Genomic DNA, 19,619 nt, shown 5'->3' on the forward strand with positions numbered 1-19,619 from the left:
AGCTGTGGCGGGGGCCGAGGAGGGACATTTTAAAAGGGCCGGAGATTGCGGGCGTCAGTGGCCATGGCGGATACAGCGACTACAGCATCGGCGGCGGCGGCGGCTAGTGCCGCTAACGCCTCGACCGATGCACCGCCTTTCCAGCTGGGCAAACCCCGCTTCCAGCAGGTGAGGACCGGGCTGTGGCTTGAGGGTCGGTGGGTAGCATAGGGAGGGCGAGCAAACTCCTCTCCAAAATCCTCTTTAGCCCTAGGGTCTCCGACCCGCGGCCACCAGGGAGCCTGCAGCTACTGCCTGGGGGAACCTCGGCCACAGCCGCCTTTTTCCCATTGGTCAGCGGTGTGGGCGAGGGCTCCCACCTTGGCTCCCTATTGGCCATCGGCGCCGTCACTCCCCATCCGCCCGTGCTCTCCAGTCCTTCCCGCCCGAGGCTCTCTGTGATTGGCCACTGCCCGCCGCGGCCCGGGATCCGAGCTCCCGGGTCCGAGCCGCTTCTGCAGGGTCTCTTGGGCAGGGCAGCCGTCCGCTTCAGGCGGAAAGTTAGAGTCCGGCCCTGGGTGAGAAGTTGGTGTGGCCCAGATGCCTTCTAACTTATTCCCCAGGTGGTGACCAACAGACATTCTTTCCGAGCTGCCCGCGGAGCCTCTGGGCAGCATCCGTGCCCCGCGGCCCCGCTCCCAGCCCTCCACCCCAAGCAGGGTCCGCGGTGGGGATGGGTGAGGGCCGCGAGCCGAGGGGTACCCGCCGCCCGGCGACCCCTCTCCCCTCCGGCGGGGGATTCACTGACGTAGCGAGTCGGCCGGCTGGTGCCCTGCCGGAGATGGAGCGAGGACGTTCGGGGAGAGCCGGGGTGCGGAGGAAACGCTGTGTCATCCCAGGGGACCGCCGGCCGCTCGGAGGGTCCGCGTCCCCGGGAGCCTGCCCCAACCCCCTACCCCGCTGCGACCTCCACGGAGCGCTCTTCTCTGTCCGACCCGATATGACTCTTCGGGGCACTGTGACAGTCGTCCTTTTCCTTCGGAACCCCAGACAGGGTGTCTCTAACTCGCCCTCGGCCCAGGAGAAGGGGATAGGGTCCGCAGCCGGGACGTGCGGCCCGGGCTGGAGGCTGGGAAGGGCCGTTCCCACGCCGCATTCCCGGGTCCCCGCTGCCTCCAGCGATGAGGAAATGGACTTGGTTAGGAAAAGGGGCAAAGAGATTCGGCTGAAGTGAACCAGGCTTGCCGGGGGTGGGGGGCAGTGGAGGCGGACGGAAAGAAGTTTGCAGGAAGAAAGGAAATTGTACAAAGGTCGGTGCAGTGGTTGATTGGTTGGTTGTTTTCATGATGGTGGGAGAGGGACTCGTTCCAGCAAAGTGGTGCACTGAGCTTTGCTGATATTAAGGAGTTGCGCTTATGAGCCTTTTGAGAAAATGTCCCCACTGTTTTTAAACAGGACTTTAATTCCTTTAAAAAATAAACCATCTCAGCATGTAGGTATCTGAGGCGAGACTGGTGTCATCCTGTCAGTGCAGGGTGCCACCTGGAACTGCCTGTCAGGGGTTCCTCTGCCTGGACTTGAGTGACACTTCATTAGCTGACCCCCTTCTCCGCCCTCCACACACATTCTGTTGTACTGGTCCTTCAAGACTCAGGCCGGCCTCCTCCCCTAAACACTTCCTCCCTTCTTCCCCTTACCCCCTGGTGGGCCCAGGTCTCAGACTCCCTCCTGCCTGCCTCTTTGGCCACCCCAAGTGGGATCCTCAAAGGTCAGCCTTTACAACAGTCTGCCCTGTGGTTCTCTGTGTGATTACTTGGTCTCCTCGACACTTGTGAACACCTTTTGAGAGGAGGGGCTGATCTTGCCCTTCCCTTGTCTCCATCCTACCCTGAGGTGGGGCTTGGCACATAGTAATGTGCTGAATAAAGATCTGTGGGTTCATTTTTTCCCAGTACCTGTCCTGGGACATTCAGTCACACAACAGATATTTGAGAACCTCCTAGTGGCTTTAATGACTGAGCCCTTTGCTGTGATCACCGCTGAAGCCATAAATGCACCTTTGAGGCTACTGTTCAGGCAGCCATTGCTGGTACCTCTTTTTGGCACCACTCCTGAGGGCAGCTAGTGTTTGTTGTATTTGCTTTTGAAGCACCTCTCCCCAAGCATAGTGACCTGCATAAAGCACAGTGAGTGTGATATTCATTCATGTTAAGGAACTTCCCTTTCCTTCAGATCTGCTCCTCCACACGATTCCCTGGTTGTGCAAGCAGCCCAACCTGCCACCCAGATGACTCTCAAGACTGGGAGTCACCTGTATACTTGCCTTCCTCTCCTTCACCCTCTAAATGCAACCAGAGGCCCAGGGTTCTCATCTCAGATAGCTCTCAAATCCACTTATCTCCACTGCTGGAATCCTAGACTGAGCCCCCATCATCTATCTCCTGAGCCACTGCAGAAGCCTCCTGACAGGGCTCCCTACTTGCTCTCTGGCCCCCTTCCAATCCCTTCCTCTTCCGCATGGCAGAGTCCCAACAATGCAGGTCTGATCAGGTGACGCCCCACCCTCTCGCCCAACACATATGTTCTTAAACACCTTCCAGTGGCTTCCCCTGCTTCTGAGATAAAGACCTCTGTTTGGAAGGCCCCAAAGGCCTGCACAGCCCACCCCTGCCGGCCTCTTCTTGCTCCAGAGGAAACTCCACGCATCCCCTTGAATCCTGCTTCCCACCACACTGGCTACTTTCAGCCCCTTGAACTCTGAGTGGTTCATAATCCAGGGCTCAGTCCCAGAGCCCAATCCAGGGACACCAGTCTCAACCCCCAACCAGTATCACTGCTTTCTGCAAGACTAGGCAGGATCTTTCCTTACTCCCTGGAGTCCCCCCAGAACCCTTCTTCCTTTCATTCCTCAAGGATCTCCCTGTGAAGGGGGCAGGGGGAGGAGGGCCACTGAGCAGTGTCAGAGGGTGGAGAAAGACAGCTTGCCTCGATGGGCTTTGGTCTGTTACCGTCTTTCTCCCCATAAGATGATAATGCTAGCCAAGCATCGTTCTAACCTTTTTGTGCATTGACCTATTTAATTTTCATAACGACTGTGTGAGACAGGTACAGTTATCCCATGTATTATAGGTGAGAAGACCGGCACACAAACAGATTCAGTTACTTCCTAGGCAGTCTGGCTCCAGAGTCTACGTTTGTCTGTTTATTGTCAACTTTTTTATTATGCAGGCTTTCAAACACGCAAAAGTGGAGGCAATTGACAATGAACTCCTGTGCACCCGTCACTCAGTTTCAACAGTTGCCAGTGTGAGGCCCACCTCATTTCACCTATATGCCCCCACCCCAACCAATGAATTATTTTAAAGCAAAGCCCATTATTTCATTGTACGTGCTGTAGATATCTCTCAAAAGTAAAGACTTTTTTGGTTAGCTTTTCTAAATAAACTTTAAAATTTTTGAAATAATTTTGTGTGTACAGAAGTCAAGTAGCAGAATTCCTGTATAACCTTCACCCAAGTTTCCCCTAATGTCATCATCTCAGATTACCACGGTACATTTGTTAGAACTAAGAAACCAACATTGGAACATTACTATTAACTACACTTCAGACTTTGTTGGATTTCACTATCTTTTACACTAATGTTATCTTTCTGTTCCAGGATCCCACATTCCATTTGGTCGTCATGTTTCCTCAGTCTCCCCTCGGATCTATGACCGTTTCTCAGACTTACCTTGTGTTTGGTGACCCTGACAGTTCTGAGAAGTACTGGTCAGATATTTTATAGAAGGTCCCTCAATTTGGGTTTGTCTAGTGTCTTTCTCATGGTTAGATGGTTATGGGTTTTAGGGGGAGAATGTCACAGAGGTGAAGTGCCTTCTTTTTCACATGGTATCAGAGGGTTTTTTGATTAGTTTTAACATAACCATCATACCACTAACACACCTAAAATAATTATTTCTTAATATCATCAAACCAGTCATTATTTGTCTTAGTCTGTTTGGGGTGCTGTAACAAAATACCATAGATTGGGTAGCATATAAACAACAGAAATTTGTTTCTCACAGTTCTCGAAGCTGGAAGTCCAAGATCAAGGCACTGGCAGATTCACTGTCTGAAGAGAGTCAGCTTTCTTGTTCATAGATAACATCTTCTAGCTGTAACCTCCCATGGCAGAAGGGAGGAGGGATCTTTCTGGGGTCTCTTTTATAAGGGCACTAATCCTAATCATTAGGGTAACCTCATCACTTCCCAAAGACCCCAATTCCTAAAACAGTCACCCTGGAGGTTAGGATTTCAACATATGACTTTGGGGGTAGGGTGGGGACAAGCGTTCAGTCCGTTGCACTATTCACATTTCCCTGATTGTCACATCATTTTAAAAATAATTGATCTGTTTCATTCAGGATCCCACAAGGCCCACACATCATATTTGACTGATAGGTTCCTTTCATCTCTTCTGATCTATTGGTTCTTCCCTCTTTCTTTCTTTCCATTTGTTGAAGAAACTGCGTTGTTTGTCCTGTACAATTTCCCTATTCTGAATGTGACTGAAGGTATCTCTGTGGTATAAGTTAAGATGTTCCTCTGTCCCCTGTTGTTCCTGTAAACTTCAAGTCCATACTTTTTTTTTTTTTTTTTTTTGGCAGTACGTGGGCCTCTCACCGTTGTGGCCTCTCCCGTTACGGAGCACGGGCTCCAGACGTGCAGGCTCAGCGGCCACCGCTCACGGGCCCAGCCGCTCCGCGGCATGTGGGATCCTCCTGGACCAGGGCACGAACCCACGTCCCCTGCATCGGCAGGCGGACTCTCCCACTGCGCCACCAGGGAAGCCCTCAAGTCCATACTTTTAACCACTGCCCCATGTTGCCAGGTGAAGGGAAGATGGCAGGAGTGCCTGGGGGAGCTCTGTGAACTGACTGCTCCCTTTCCTCCTCCTTTTCTGCTCATTTCCTTTCCTGAACCCACTCTTTTCTTCCTACAGGCCTGACACCGTTTTTGGCAATTTGGGCCCCAGGACAGGAAACAAACACACATGATTCTTCCCATTTGTGATTCAGTCTATCCAGAAATAAGTTTGCTTTATTTTTTTTTTTAAACTTCCTTGTTTCTTCTGAAATCTCACTTATCTGCTATGACGACTGGGGGTATGGGTGTGCTGTGTGTGTCCTGGGTCCAAAATCCACCAAGGCCTACGGTAGCAGAGCAGGTGGGTTGCATAGGGCTCTCTCTGGGGTCCAGGGAGCTTGTGGGCAGGAAAATGCACTCTTCACTTCAAGATGGAGAGGTTTGTGTGGGCTGAGAGTCAGGAGGCAATGGGGAAGCTTCTCATATAGTTTGCCTGAAATAAGTTCTAAAGTGAAAATGCCTTGCAGGTAGTTATACATTTACGTTCTATAGGCTAGAGAGCGACTGTTTCCCAGGGTTGGTCCTGGGGCTTGTTTGTGCTGTGGACACGGTCAACACCTTCCAGTCCAGTGGCTCTCAACCCCTGCTGCACAGGAATCACCTGGGCAGGTTTCTAAACAGACACCGATGCCTGGAGCCCACCCCAGGCCAATAGCATTCAAATCCTTGGGTGTACAGGCTGGATTTTAGAAAACCCAGGTGATTCAGTGTGTAGCCTGGTTGAGGACTACTGAGCTGGTCCAGCCTTTCCGCCTTTGGGCTGCAGGTTCAGTGATTTAGAGGTCTGGGTGCAGGCGGACTATCAGTTTCTTCTCAGGCCTTTGCCCACAGCTGCTGCTCCCGAGGCAGCTCTCTGGCTGTGCTCTCCTGGGCCAGGCCCCAGAGTTAGGAAGGCAGCAGGCCTTGAGCCCCTGTTGAGAATTAGCTGACTCACCTTTCTTGTGAAGGGAAACGGAAGGAATTACTTGGCTGACTCATTTTTCCAGTGAAGCAAAAGGGAAGGAAAGACATCCACTGATTATCTGATGGGGTAAAAGTGGGGTCTGAATTTTGGAGGGCAAAAAAAGTCATACATATTAAACTATTGAGAAAGTAATAAAAACTAATTAGGCTGAGAAGGTAGAAACCTTCCCTGCTGTGTCCTGCATCAGGCAGGGAGGACAGACACATAAAGGCAGCTATAAAGAAGAGTGCTTCTGACTAGGGCCTGCTCAGCCCTGAGGTATCCCAGCCACCTCCTTCTTTGGGGAGCCACTCTTTCATACTCACTGAGAAATCACATTCTCCAAGGTCATAGATTGCCAGAAACTTTGCTGTTTAAAATGTATCAGTAGTGTCGACTTAGAAAAAAACAGACACAACGTTGATTCTTTTGTTCTAGTTCTGTGAAAAATGCCACTGGTAGTTTGATAGGGATTACATTGAATCTGTAGATTGCTTTGGGTAGTAGAGTCATTTTCACAGTGTTGATTCTTCCAATCCAAGAACTTGGTACATCTCTCCATATATTTGTATCATCTTTAATTTCTTTCATCAGTGTCTTATAATTTTCTGCATACAGGTCTTTTGTCTCCTTAGGTAGGTTTATTCCTAGATATTTTATTCTTTTTGTTGCAGTGGTAAATGGGAGGGTTTTCTTAATTTCTCTTTCAGATTTTTCATCATTAGTGTATAGGAATGCCAGAGATTTCTGTGCATTAATTTTGTATCCTGCTACTTCACCAAATTCATTGATTAGCTCTAGTAGTTTTCTGGTAGCATCTTTAGGATTCTCTATGTAGAGTATCATGTCATCTGCAAACAGTGACAGCTTTACTTCTTCTTTTCCGACTTGGATTCCTTTTATTTCCTTTTCTTCTCTGATTGCTGTGGCTAAAACTTCCAAAACTATGAGACACAGACCTACTACAGAATGGACTTGAGGATATGGGGAGGGGGAAGGGTAAGCTGTGACAAAGTGAGAGAGTGGCATAGACATATATACACTACCAAACGTAAAATAGATAGCTAGTGGGAAGCAGCCGCATAGCACAGGGAGATCAGCTCGGTGCTTTGTGACCACCTAGAGGGGTGGGATAGGGAAGGTGGGAGGGAGGGAGACGCAAGAGGGAAAAGATATGGGAACATATGTTTATGTATAACTGATTCACTTTGTTATAAAGCAGAAACTAACACACGATTGTAAAGCAATTATACTCCAATAAAGATGTAAAAGACAAAAACAAAAACAAACAAAAAACCCCCACAAAAACACAGAACGTAAGAACTGTGAGTTGATTTATTTAGTGTCTTACTGAGGACTATAGTCTGAAAGACACCCTCTCACAGAGCTCTGAGAAACTGCTCTGAAGAGGTAAAGGGGGAGGTCAGCATGTATATGATCTTGGCAAAGGGTACTTGTAATCAAGCACACATCTCAGGAGAAGGTTGCTGCCACGCATGAGGAACAGATATCTTAGTTAATGGTTTTAGTGCTTTTCTAAGTATGGGAAGATGCAAGAATCCATGTTCATAAAAGATTTGTCCTGAAAATGTTTAACTCTGAAGGCCTGTTCTGCCAATTTTCCCAGAGCACAGAGAGCCTCCTTTCTGATCTCCGCCCTGAACTCTGCCCTGAACTCCTTTCAGGGTGTCTTGAAGGTTAGAGACTGCAGTGGCTAATGGTTCAATCCTTGTAGAACCAGGTAACAGTGGGAATGACACATCCCCTTTTGACTGGTGGGCCTGTGGCACTTTGACTCAGAGAATCAACGCAAGTGCAGAGCTTCAAATAAGGAGCTTTAACTTTATAGTTTTCAAAAAAAAAAACAACCCTACGTCTACTTCTCAGTCCAGACCTATGTGGACCCCCTTCCCCACAGCCCTGCTTTGCTTCCAGCCTGTTAATGTACTGCTTCATTTATTTTACTCTACCTTTCCCCAGAATTCTGCACTAACTCAGTTTTTTCCCTTTGTTTGACAAAATGCCTTATAGTTCCTCTACTTTGTGGCCTCCCTCCCTTACTGCAGTGAGTCAGTAAGCCTGACTTTTTCCCAGGGTAGTGGGGGAGGTTAGTCTGATTGGGTTAGGACGTGTATGCCTAGCATTTCCAACTCAGAACCCCTTTCTTGAATCTTAGGCCTATATGTTTAAGTGTTTGTTGAGAGGTTACATCTGGAAGGCCCTTTAAGTATCACAAGTTTACGTGGCCAATCCAGAACTGTTATCTTCCTCTCCACTAAATCAGTATGCTTCTTGCTTTCCTTATCCTGGTTAATAAGCATTAGTGTCTGACTAGAGATCTAGGCATTACCATGACTGTGTTATTCCTCATTCCCCTAGTCAGTTAACCTTGCTCTACTCCCAGGACCTAGCACAGTCTTAGGCACACAGTAGGTCTTCAATAGCTATTTGGTGAATGACTGAAAAAACCACAGGAGCCTGGTGCAGTTTCTGACCCGAGCCTGCATGCCTTTGAGCTCTTGCTGATACCCTTCTCTGCTAGGTAAACGCATCCATCCACTCATCCCAGCTCCTCTGGGAAGCTTCCTGACTCACTAGGGAGGAATAAACTGTGTCTCCTGTGCCCATAATGATGCCTCATTTAGGCAGGGATCACAGTGTTGGTTTTTTTTTGTTTGTTTGTTTTTTTAGAAGATGTTGGGGGTAGGAGTTTATTAATTAATTTATTTATTGTTGCTGTGTTGCCTCTTCGTTTCTGTGCGAGGGCTTTCTCTAGTTGTGGCAAGCGGGGGCCATTCTTCATCGCAGTACGCGGGCCTCACTATGGCGGCCTCTCTTGTTGCGGAGCACAGGCTCCAGACGCGCAGGCTCAGTAGTTGTGGCTCACGGGCCTAGCTGCTCTGCGGCATGTGGGATCTTCCCAGACCAGGGCTCGAACCCGTGTCCCCTGCATTGGCAGGCAGATTCTCAACCACTGCGCCACCAGGGAAGCCCTAGGGATCACAGTGTTTTATAGTTATCTGTTTACTTGTTTGTCTCTCTTGATGGTCTCGGCTCCTTGCGGGCTTGTTCGTCGTGGTGTTCCCTCAGCTAGTCCAGTATGGGTTTGTAGGTATCAATGGAGCCGAATGTCTTACTTAGGACTCTCTCGCAGTGGCAGTGGTGGAGAGTAATACGAGAGGGTTAGCAGGGCCGGGACAGGATGAAGGCAGTGACAGACCACAGGGCAAGTCAGAGGCTGGATGTTTGCACTGGATCATCTTCAAGAAGCTGCTTCCCTCAGGCCGTTCTCCTTCAGGCCTTCACCTCTGCCCCTGCTGATCCTCTTCCCTCCTTGGGCTGCTAACTGCCGGGCATTGGCTGTTCACTGGCCCACTCATTCATTCCTGTGGCCAGTGTGTTTGTGGAGCCTCTTCTAGGTGTGTAACACAAGACCAGGAGCCAAGGAAGATAATACAGAAAGAATATCCAATAGCCCACATCCTTCAGGAGCTTATAATCGAGTAATAGACCAGTTTGTATTTTAATTTAAATATATATTTAAAAAATAGAATATTACTTATTTATATTATACATAATACTGATTTTTTTTCATTTTAAAAGCAATATAAAAGATATGGAAATAAAAATCCATAAATAAAAATCTGTTAACATTTTAATATATTTTCATCTAGCTTTTTAAATAATATGATTTTGAAATCCTAATTTTGAAACAGTTTCAGTCTACAGAAAAGTTGCAAGAAGAATACAGAGAAATTCCATATACCCTTTGCTTAGATCCACTAGTTTTTAACATTTTGTCACATTTCCTTTATTATTCTTTGTCTACAGATGATCATAAAGTCCAGAAACATAGCAAATATACATGTTACCAAGAACATCTTCAATCTGTAAACAGAATAATAATGCCTACATTTCCAGATTTTATTACCACCCTGTATATTTACACGTTATTTATTTATTTTAATATTTATTTATTTTGGCTGCACTGAGTCTTAGTTGCAGCACGTGGGATCTTTAGTTGCGGCATGTGGACTTCTTAGTTGTGACGTGCATGTGGGAACTAGTTCCCCGACCAGGGATTGAACCTGGGCCCCCTGCATTGGGAGCGCGGAGTCTTATCCACTGGACCACCAGGGAAGTTCCTATACATGTTATTTTTTCTCAACCATTTGAGAGTAGATTATATTCATTTATCCCTTAATACTTCAGTGTATCCTTAAGAACAAGGACATTCTCTTACATCTCTTAGTCTGTTTGGGCTGTTATAATAAAAATACCATAGACTGGGTGCCTTATAAACAACAGAAATTAATTTCTCCCAGTTCTGAAGTCTGGGAAGTCCACGACTAAGGCACTGGCAGATTCAGTATCTGGTGAGGGCCTGATTCCTGGTCATAGACAGCTCACTGTGCTCTTACATGGTGGAAGGGGCAAGGGATTTCTCTGGAGTCAATATAACAGCATTAATGCCATTCATGAGGGCTCCCAAAGGCCTCATCTCCAAATACCATCACCTAGGGACTTAGGATTTAACATATGAGTTTTGTTTTTTTTTAAGGGAACTTTATTTTTATTTATTTATTTATTTATTTTTGGCTGCATTGGGTCTTCGTTGCTGCGCAGGCTTTTCTCTAGTTGCAGCTAGCGGGCGCTACTCTTCATTGTGGTGCATGAGCTTTTCATTGCTGTGGCTTCTCTTGTTGAGGAACACGGGCTCTAGGCATGTGGGCTTCAGTAGTTGTGGCACAAGAGCTCAGTAGTTGTGGCTCACGGGCTCTAGAGTGCAGGCTCAGTAGTTGTGGTGCACAGGCTTAGTTGCTCCAAGGCATGTGGGATCTTCCCGGACCAGGGCTCGAACCCATGTCCCCTGCCTTGGCAGGTGGATTTTTAACCACTGTGCCACCAGGGAAGCCCTAACATATGAATTTTGAGGGGACACTAATATTCAGTCTATAGCAATAACCACAGTACGGTTATTCAGGAAATTTAATTTGAGTACACTACTTTTATTAATCTATAATCCTATTCCAATTTTGTCAGTTTTCTCCGCAATGTCCGTGAGCGCATTTCCCCCTCTAGTCCAGGATTCAGTCGAAAATCATGCGTTGCATTCAGTTGTCTTGTCTCTTTAGTTTCCTTTAATGTGGGGGCAGTTCTTCAGTCTTTCTTTGTCTTTACGACATTGACATATTTGGTGAACAAGGCCAGTTATTTTATGGAATGCTCCTCAGTTTGGGTTTGTCTGATGTTTTCACATGATTAGACTCAGTCCCTTCAGAATACTATGTGAGCACTAGTGGAAACTTCTCAGAGGCACACGACGTCCATTTGCCTCTTGCTGGTCCTTTGAACATGCCCCATCATTTTGGGATGTGGCACTTCATTACTTTCTAGCACAACAATATGTGCCAGTCTCATCGTGTACCTTCCCTGCCCCAGCCCTGGAATCAGCCACTTCTCTAAGGAACCCTGGTTTATTCTAGTGGAGGTCATCCCATCTCTTTGCTATCCATTTAATATCTATCTAGCTCTATTTATCTCCTGTCTATTAGGTTGGAATCATGCATTTTACATGCATTTCACAAATCATAAGCATTTTTGCATGTCATAAACTTTGTCTGAAAACATGATTTTAAATGGCTGTGTAGTGTTCGATCATGTAAATCGATCGTCATTTTAACAATCTGCCTCTATAAATAATGCAGCAGTGAGTGTCCTCAGCATATACCCCTGACCACACCTCTGAACGTCTCTGATTGAGCATCATGTATAAATTGGGAAATGGTTTAGGCCATTTGAGTTATAAGAGGTTAGAGAAGCAACTGTTTTAGTTAGGAATGCTGTGGAAGCTTGATGCGTCTGTGAAAGGCTGGGGGTGGAAAGGCTGCTCCATGCAGGGGGTGCCATGGTGAGCAGAGAGATGGAGGTGGCATGGGGCCTGGTGTGTGCAGGGGACCTTTTGGTGACCCGGGTCCTTCTGTGGTCTTTATTGGGAAGCGGAAGAGCAGAAATCGGCTGCAGGGTCTGGTGCCCTAGTGAGAAGGGAAAAGAGTGTGGAGGCTTCTTCCTCCACTGAGCGGAGGATGAGCTTGGAGAGCTGTGGGGCTCCAGGGAGGATTTGGGACACAGCCTGAGTGTAGTGAGGCATGAACCCCCGGCGTTTGCAGCTTTCCCCTTTGTCCCCTAGCTCTGTGCCCTCTCTCCTCCCCTTGAGCTTGGCTTTGCCAAGCTGGCCCTGTCCTGAGGGCAGAAGGCCCAGCAGCAGCGTTGCTTGGTTTCTTTTCATTGTGCTCTAATGCCTGTGGCCTGTTTAGCACAAAGCCCTCCTTTTCCAAGGGCCCTGCTCTGGGGCAAGGATAGGGGAGCTGGCCCCTTGTCCTGAGCCTCACAGCAGCAATGGGGCTATGGGGGAAGGAAGGCCTGAGGGCTGCGAGCTGGGCACCACCGTGTTTGAGTTCCACCTGGGGGCAGTGCCTGTGCTGGACTTTGGGGAGGGACCCTACCTCACTCGAGGGTCCTAAGTAAAGCAGAGAGGCTGTGCTGGGCAGGAGAGACTGGGAGAGGGCTGGGCACCAGACCTCCCCTCCAGTCTGCGTGCTCAGTGGTGCCCGGGAGCTGCTGAAAGCCTTGGCGTAGATCTCAGGGCATTGGGAGCAGAATGGGAGGCACGTGGAAGAGACATTGGGACAGTCACTGAGTGTCTTAATGGTCTTTCTGAGTTGACTTTAGAAAGCTCAGACCTGGGAAAGCTGCCCTCAGGTCACTGAGAAGTAAGGCCTCATTGGTGTTCCTCACCCGCTTGGGGAGTCCTGGGGACTGTGGGACACTGGCAGTAAGGATGAGCTGTGGGTAGTGTTCCCCATTGTCTGGAGGACGGAGTACAGAAACTCATCCAGTCTCCTCTCCCACCCCTTCTCCAGACATCCTTCTACGGTCGCTTCAGGCACTTCTTGGACATCATCGACCCTCGCACACTCTTTGTCACTGAGGTGAGTCATGGCTGTCACTCTCGATGGAGACCCCTTGGCCTTTATACCTTGTGACTTTGGAAGGTCCATAGGTCATCTGTGTGTTTGCCTTATACACATTATCTCATTTCATCTGAATCTCACCACATCCCTTCAAGGTAGATATATGTCATTATTATTATTTCAAACTTCCATAAAATTATTACCAAGTACATGGATTGTATTACAAGAGTTCATGCAGTTCAGATGCATTTAAGTAGAACAAAAAAGGATCCTTCATACCCTCTCCCTACACAGTTCCCTCCTCGGATAGGTGAGGCTGAGTATAAGGTATAGTTTACCTTTTATGTGTGAACCATCCTATGAGTTTTGACGAACATATTGCGTCGTGTCCACACCATGCTGAAGATGTAGAACGTTTCTGTCACCCTAGCACATTCCTCATGCCCGTTTATAATCCATCTCCCACACCCCATGCTGAGCCCCTGGCAACCATTCATCTGTTTTCTGTCCCTGCTGTTTTGCTGTTTCTAGAATGTCATATGAGTGAAGTCCTACAGTATGTAGGCTTGTGTGTCTGGCTTCTTTCCCTTAGCATGGTGCTTTTGAGATTCATCTATGTTGTTGCATGTATCAGTACTTCATCCCTCCTGACCACTGAGCAGCATTCCATTGAGAGGATGTTCCAGAATTTGTTTATCCATCCACTTGCTGATGAACACCTGGGCTGTTCCCATTTTCTGATTATTATCAATAAAATTGCTCTGAGCATTCTTTGTGTGGACGTATGCTTTCATTTCTCTTGTGTGAATAACTAGGACTCGGATTGCTGGCTCATACGGTAAGTGTGGTAAGTAAACGTTTAACCTCGTAGGAAACTCCCAAACTGTCATTTAAAGATTGCTGTACATTTTACATTCTCATCTACAATGTTCTAGTTGTTCCACCAGTCCTTGATATTATCAAATTTAAATGTATTGTCAGATTTATTTGAGCCATCCCAAGAAGTGTGTCTTTATATCCTTTGTATTGTATTTACAGATGTGTACAGGAATGCTACACATGTAAAGCAGCAGATACTTATTAAGCATTTTCTGTGAGCAAGGCAGTGTCATAAGCACTTTACATGTAGAAGCTCGTCAGATTAACTCAAAGCAACCCTATGAGGTAGATTCTATTCTAAGTTCCATTTTACAGATGAGGAAACAGACAGACAGAAGTTAAGTCTCATGCACATGGTGCTGGCCAGTGATGGAGCCAGGGTATGAACGCAGGTATGCTTGTCTCCAGAGCCCTTTGCATTCCTGTTCAGGTAACTCAAGTTTAGGGAACCCTCCCAAGATTACTCAGCTGGAAGAAGGCCTGAGCTCCCACTCTGGGTCCCCACATACCCTGAGGCAAGTCATTGAGCCTCTGAGTTATAGCCCCCTGAGTAGACAGCACTTCTCTGCTCATCTTCTCTGTGCTGGGCATTGGCTTGCTTCAACTCTTGGAGGGAAAAGAAGCACACGGCCTGCTAGGTACCTGGACCTAGAACCATTCCCATCGTTCCTGGGAGAGCAGCCCAGTACTAGGCAATGTGGGAATTACCCTGATACGTGATTTCCTCCTGTATCTCAGGAAGGATGAAGGACTCAAGCATTTAACTGGCTGACCTTACCTCTGGATGTACTGCCTCTTAAGGGCAAGGCTGTTGTACTTCTGGGCCCTGTCTAGATTCTCCTAAGGAGTAATCAAAGTGATTCCATAAAAATTTGGAAGAGCGCCCAACTAGAGAAACTACCTACCTAGCCTAGGTTATGTGTCTTTCTTGAAAGCTCCCAAACGATGCACAGCTAGATAGAGTTGCAACACAAATCCCGACATAAATGCCAGCTGCTTGATGGAGGAGGCAGTAAAGGCCAGTGCTTATTAAGGGTGGACTTCGAGGCACGTTGAGAGATGGTGGAGGGAGCCTGGGGAGGTCCGGAGGTTCTTCAGGGCTCCCCTGATTAACAGAAGCAGGCAGGGACTTTGGGGGTGGATGGGCAGCTGCAGAGCAGCACACCGCCTGCGCTGTTCACAGGCACCTCTCCAGTCCACCCTCCTCTCATTCCCAGACCATTTCATTTTACTGCTCGCTTCCTGTACCACATTTTTGTCTTCAACTCTTGCATTTTGAAAGGTCCCAGCATTCTTATATATCACTGAACCATCTTTTCCCTATTTCACCATCAGTAAATTTAAAAATCTCATACATTTTTTTTTTACTATTAATTGAAATGTCAAGGAAACTTAACTATTTACTGACTAGGAAATAACCAGTGCAACAGAAATTTTAGAATAGTTTTCAAATTTCACATGTTTCTTCCCCTTATCAAAGATTCTGATAGGCTTCCTGGAAAGAACTAGACCTCTCCCTCCTGCATCCCAGCTGGGAACTGTTTCCAATACTACTTGCTGGCCTTTTGGAAATTTTCTGCCCACAGAAGATCTTCTAGGCCCTAAAAAATCTGGAAGGGCCATGAGTGGGCCCTTCATGCCCTCCCTGGTTCTAGTCAAGGCAGGTTGCTTAGCAAAGCCATTTGCATGGACACAATGAGAAATTAGAGGCACCAAGAGGAAAGAATCTCTTACCTGAGCCCCTCCCCACAAAACTATGGTGCTACCAGGAGGGCCAGTTCCCCCTTCTGCTGGGCTCAGTCCACAGACCATGGCTTATGTCTTCAAAGCACTTTCTCTCCCAGGGCCCAAGCTTGGCTGGTGTCCTGGGAGGGAGCGTGGGGTGGTGGCTGCCCAGGGGGAGGAGATCTGGACAGGCCTGTTCATCTGTGAGGATGGGAGGAGAGTGGAGAACATGAGGAGGTGGCTCTGGAAGCCAGAGTGTCCTGAGGTGGAAAGATCCTGGGCAGCTTGAGCCTTCTGGTGACCCGGTTCTGAGGGGCATTAGCTGAGTCAATGGATAGACGCATCTTGAGAGAGTTTTGCAGCTACTTGTTTGCAATTTATAACAGACCAAGCTTCAAAAAGATTCCAACCCTTGTATGTGTAATGAGGTGGAGCAAATTTTATTCACCATAATTTCTCTTAGAAAGAAGGCTGTCATTGTTCTAAGAATGTCTTGAGCAAGGCTTCAGAAAGGGAGGAGGTTGCCTGCTTGACAGAGGAGGAAGAATTGTGCTTTTTGATCCTCCCAAAGAGAGGAGAGAGAAGGAACAAGAGGGAAAAACAGTGGGAAGGAGAGCGAGTAACCACGATGAACTGGAAGACGAGTGTCTGGGGGCCCTTTTGAGATCGGTCATACATGCTTGTGAAAGTTGCCGTCCCCTCCGCCATCATTCCTGGGATATTGTCATAAAATCTGCCTGGTTCCTGAAGTCCAGCAAGAGTGAATTCTTTGGAGGGATCTTGAGGGGCTGTGAGTCTACTGCCAGGGTGCCATGTGTGCAGGATTGGGCCTGAGGAAGGAAACCACCGGGACCTGGCAGAAGCCCTAGCTTTGTCCTTCCACATAGGTCATGGAATTAGATTTAGATCCCTAAGGGCAAGGCTATACCAGCTGACCTCTAAGTTACTTTAGATTATGAACTGAAGATGAAAGGGGTTTGCTATTCTGAATTCAATAATTATTTAAGAGAATGAATGGTTGGCAGATTATCATTCTGAAGCACATAGAAAACCAACTGAAACAGTGTTAATAACACCAACTCATTATTAGTACTGGGGTAGTAATCTGAAACTATTTTGGGTGTATTGTAGGACAGAATAAATCGTTATACTGATGTTGGGAACCAGGGTTCTCACCATGGGAGTAGGGAGATACAAATATGGAGTAGGGGAAAAGACAAAAACTATGTGATGTTGTATTTGAGTTGGAGGTATCAATATGAACGTATGATTTACACACACACACACACACACACTTACATTTATATTTCTCAATTTCCTGGCTCTGTTCACTGAAAGGTCCATGATACCCCAGTAACAATGAACACACTTAGCACTCAGATCTTGGTTTCTAAATACCATTACTTACAAAAAGGACCCAGGGCTTCTTGGAGAGATGGCCAAATCCACACCCAAGGCAAAGAGACTTGCTGCAGAAAGTAAGAAATTGTTCATAGACTGATGGAGACACAGGAACAGGAAGTGGCTGCATCCCACTAGCCACATTTGGGACAATTCGAACATTAAGAAAAAGAAACAATGGATTATAATACATTGAATAATAATAAGAAGAATCCATGAGTCCATAGTAAAATTAAAACTGTGTAAGAGGGAAGCTCATATTCACAGAAGAATGTCAGCTAATAAATGTAGAAGGAAATAAACATTGTGTAATCCTCAACGAAATAACTGATTTTGACAAGGATCATTAGTGGATGCTATTTTCATGAGTAAAAGTTGTTGGGAAACAGGATATTCTTATGCTTTCAGGTAAGTATCACCTCCAAATATTATTTAGCAATTACTAAGGGGAAAAGGTACCTCTGCAGTGGAGAGCTTGGAGGACACCCCTTTAACCAGGTTACGAGGCAGCATCACTAACCATGAAAACAGCTGATATTGTGGGCCTCTTGATGTGATGTGGGTAGTAATCTCTAAATATTAAAGTCTAAAGAAGAAAATAAAAACTGCTCAGTATCTCACCTGCAAGAAATAATCACAATTAACATTCTGGTATATGTATATGTACAAAATTAGGATGGTTTGTATAATGTGTATATAGATATAGATATATATGTATCTATATCTCACTCTATCTCTGTACAGACAGTCCCCAACTTAAGATGGACTTTATGATGGTATGAAAGCGATACACATTCAGTAGAAATCATACTTCGAATTGTGAATTTTGATCATATCCTGGGCTAGTGGGTACAATACTCTCTCATGTTGTTGGGCCATGGAAGCCACAGGTCCCAGTCAGCCACGTGATCACAAGGCGAAACCACCGATACACTTAGAACCATTCTGTACCCACACAACCATTCTGTTTTTCACTTTTATTACAGTATTCAATGAATTACATGAGATATTCAACATTTCATTATACAATAGCCTCTGTGTTAGATGATTTTTCCCAACTGTAGGCTAATGTAAGTGTTCTGAGCATGTGTAAGGTGGGCCAGGCTAAGCTATGATGTTCGGTGGGCTAGATGTATTAAATGCTTTTTCAACTTCAGATATGATATTTTCAGGAATTCCCTGGTGATCCAGTGGTTAGGACTCCGTGCTTCCACTGCAGGGGGCACAGGTTCGAGATGATATTTTCACTTATAGTGGATTTCTCGGGATGAACCCCATCATGAGTCAAGGAAGATTTTTGTGTGTATTACGTATATATATGTATACATACATAAATATATATATATTTAAAATCGTATGTGATATATGTGTACATGGTATATATTGGTTTTTTCCATGTAGCATATCATGAGCATTTTTCCTTGTCATCAAATGTTGTTTCAAAATGTGTTTAATAACTGTATAGTAATCCATCATGTGGCTATTCTCTAACTTAATCATTTTCTCAATTGACCATTTGGGTAGCTTCAAGTCTTTTGCCATTGTAAATAATATTGCAATAAATATCCTTTGTACGTAAATCTCCCCATATTTCTCTTTACTTCCTTTGGATAAATTCCTGAAAGTAGAATTTCTGAATGAAAGGCATTTTAAGGCTTTTGATATATATTACCAAATTGCCCTGTAAATTGTACCAACCTGTACCGAGATTATATCAGTTTATGCTCTCAGTAGCAGTAAGTAAGGATGTCCACTTAAATGCATTCTAGACAGCATCAGATAGTCTAATTTTAAAATTTTTAATGGAATTTTTAATTTAAAAATTTCCAAATGTCAGTACCCTTATACACTTCAGGTTTTTGCCCATCTGTATCCGTTTTTGGCATACTTATTACATTGAACACAGACTTTTTATTTGCTTTTATCATCAATTTCCAGGCCTTTATAATTTTGGGAGATCATGTCTTATAGTATAAATAACCATCCCTGTTAGACTTTTAGGTCTAACAGGTAGGTTGTTTCCTACCATTTTTGCTTTCCTGCAAAAAATAGTCTCCGGCAAATCATTTTTCATTTCTGCTAAATTTATTTTTTAGAAAAAAATTCCCAAGGGTAGGGTATCCAGGCTGGAGACCATGATTGTTTTTATAGTTCTTGGGGTAGCTGGACAGATTTATTTTCTAAACGTCTGTACCACCTGTTACACTGCCAGAATTATATGGGTTTACCTCACATCGGTGTCCTGAAGGTGATCAGAGGTCTGCCACAGGGAAACAGAGCTCTCCCCATGTGTCCCTGGTTTCCCCTTCCCTTGGGCCTCCCAGAGGGTAGCTCATGGTTGGCGTGAGCCAAGAACCAATCTCAGCACAGATAACCCCGTGGGTCCCCGGACCGCTGGGAGGGAAGAAGAGAGAAGGGCTTGAGACTCTGCCTGCACAGAAATTATTGGCTTTGGCCCCCAAATCCCACTGCTTGGGAGCCACAAAGAAATGGTTTAAGCTGTGGTTGCAGACAAGGTAAGCATGCGCGGCCCCGCCCTTGTCAGGTGCAAGACTGGCCCAGGTGAGAGCAATCAAATACTCAGCGATCAGGGCAGGACGGGAGGTAATCTGCAGGCCCCGCCCCCCGCCCCCGCTGCCAATTCATTCTCCCCTGACACTCCCCTTCCTTCCTTCCTCCGTCCCTCCCCCCCCCCTTTTTTTTAAAGTTCTGCAAGCTTTGAGACTCCCAAACTTTTGACTGCCTGAAATGCCCATGTTTCAATTGCACCACTTTCGCTAAACATGCTCTGCAATTTCTCTGTGTGCAATTT

General features: G+C 46.2%; 1 protein-coding gene across 5 annotated transcripts in view; it reads left to right on the forward strand.

The window, feature by feature from the left end:
- Positions 1-8: 8 nt before the first annotated feature.
- SFXN5 (sideroflexin 5) overlaps positions 9-19,619 on the forward strand; it is a 116,303-nt gene continuing 96,692 nt past the window's right edge. For all 5 annotated transcript variants that reach the window (XM_067704719.1, XM_067704720.1, XM_067704723.1 and 2 more), the window contains exons 1-2: positions 9-168; positions 12,752-12,820. In XM_067704719.1, coding sequence (XP_067560820.1) covers positions 64-168; positions 12,752-12,820 — 174 coding nt within the window. In that variant the 5' untranslated portion in view covers positions 9-63. The remainder of the gene's footprint in view (positions 169-12,751; positions 12,821-19,619) is intronic.

The sequence above is a fragment of the Pseudorca crassidens genome, chromosome 14 (genome assembly GCF_039906515.1).
Source record: "Pseudorca crassidens isolate mPseCra1 chromosome 14, mPseCra1.hap1, whole genome shotgun sequence".
Taxonomy (NCBI): Eukaryota; Metazoa; Chordata; class Mammalia; order Artiodactyla; family Delphinidae; genus Pseudorca; species Pseudorca crassidens.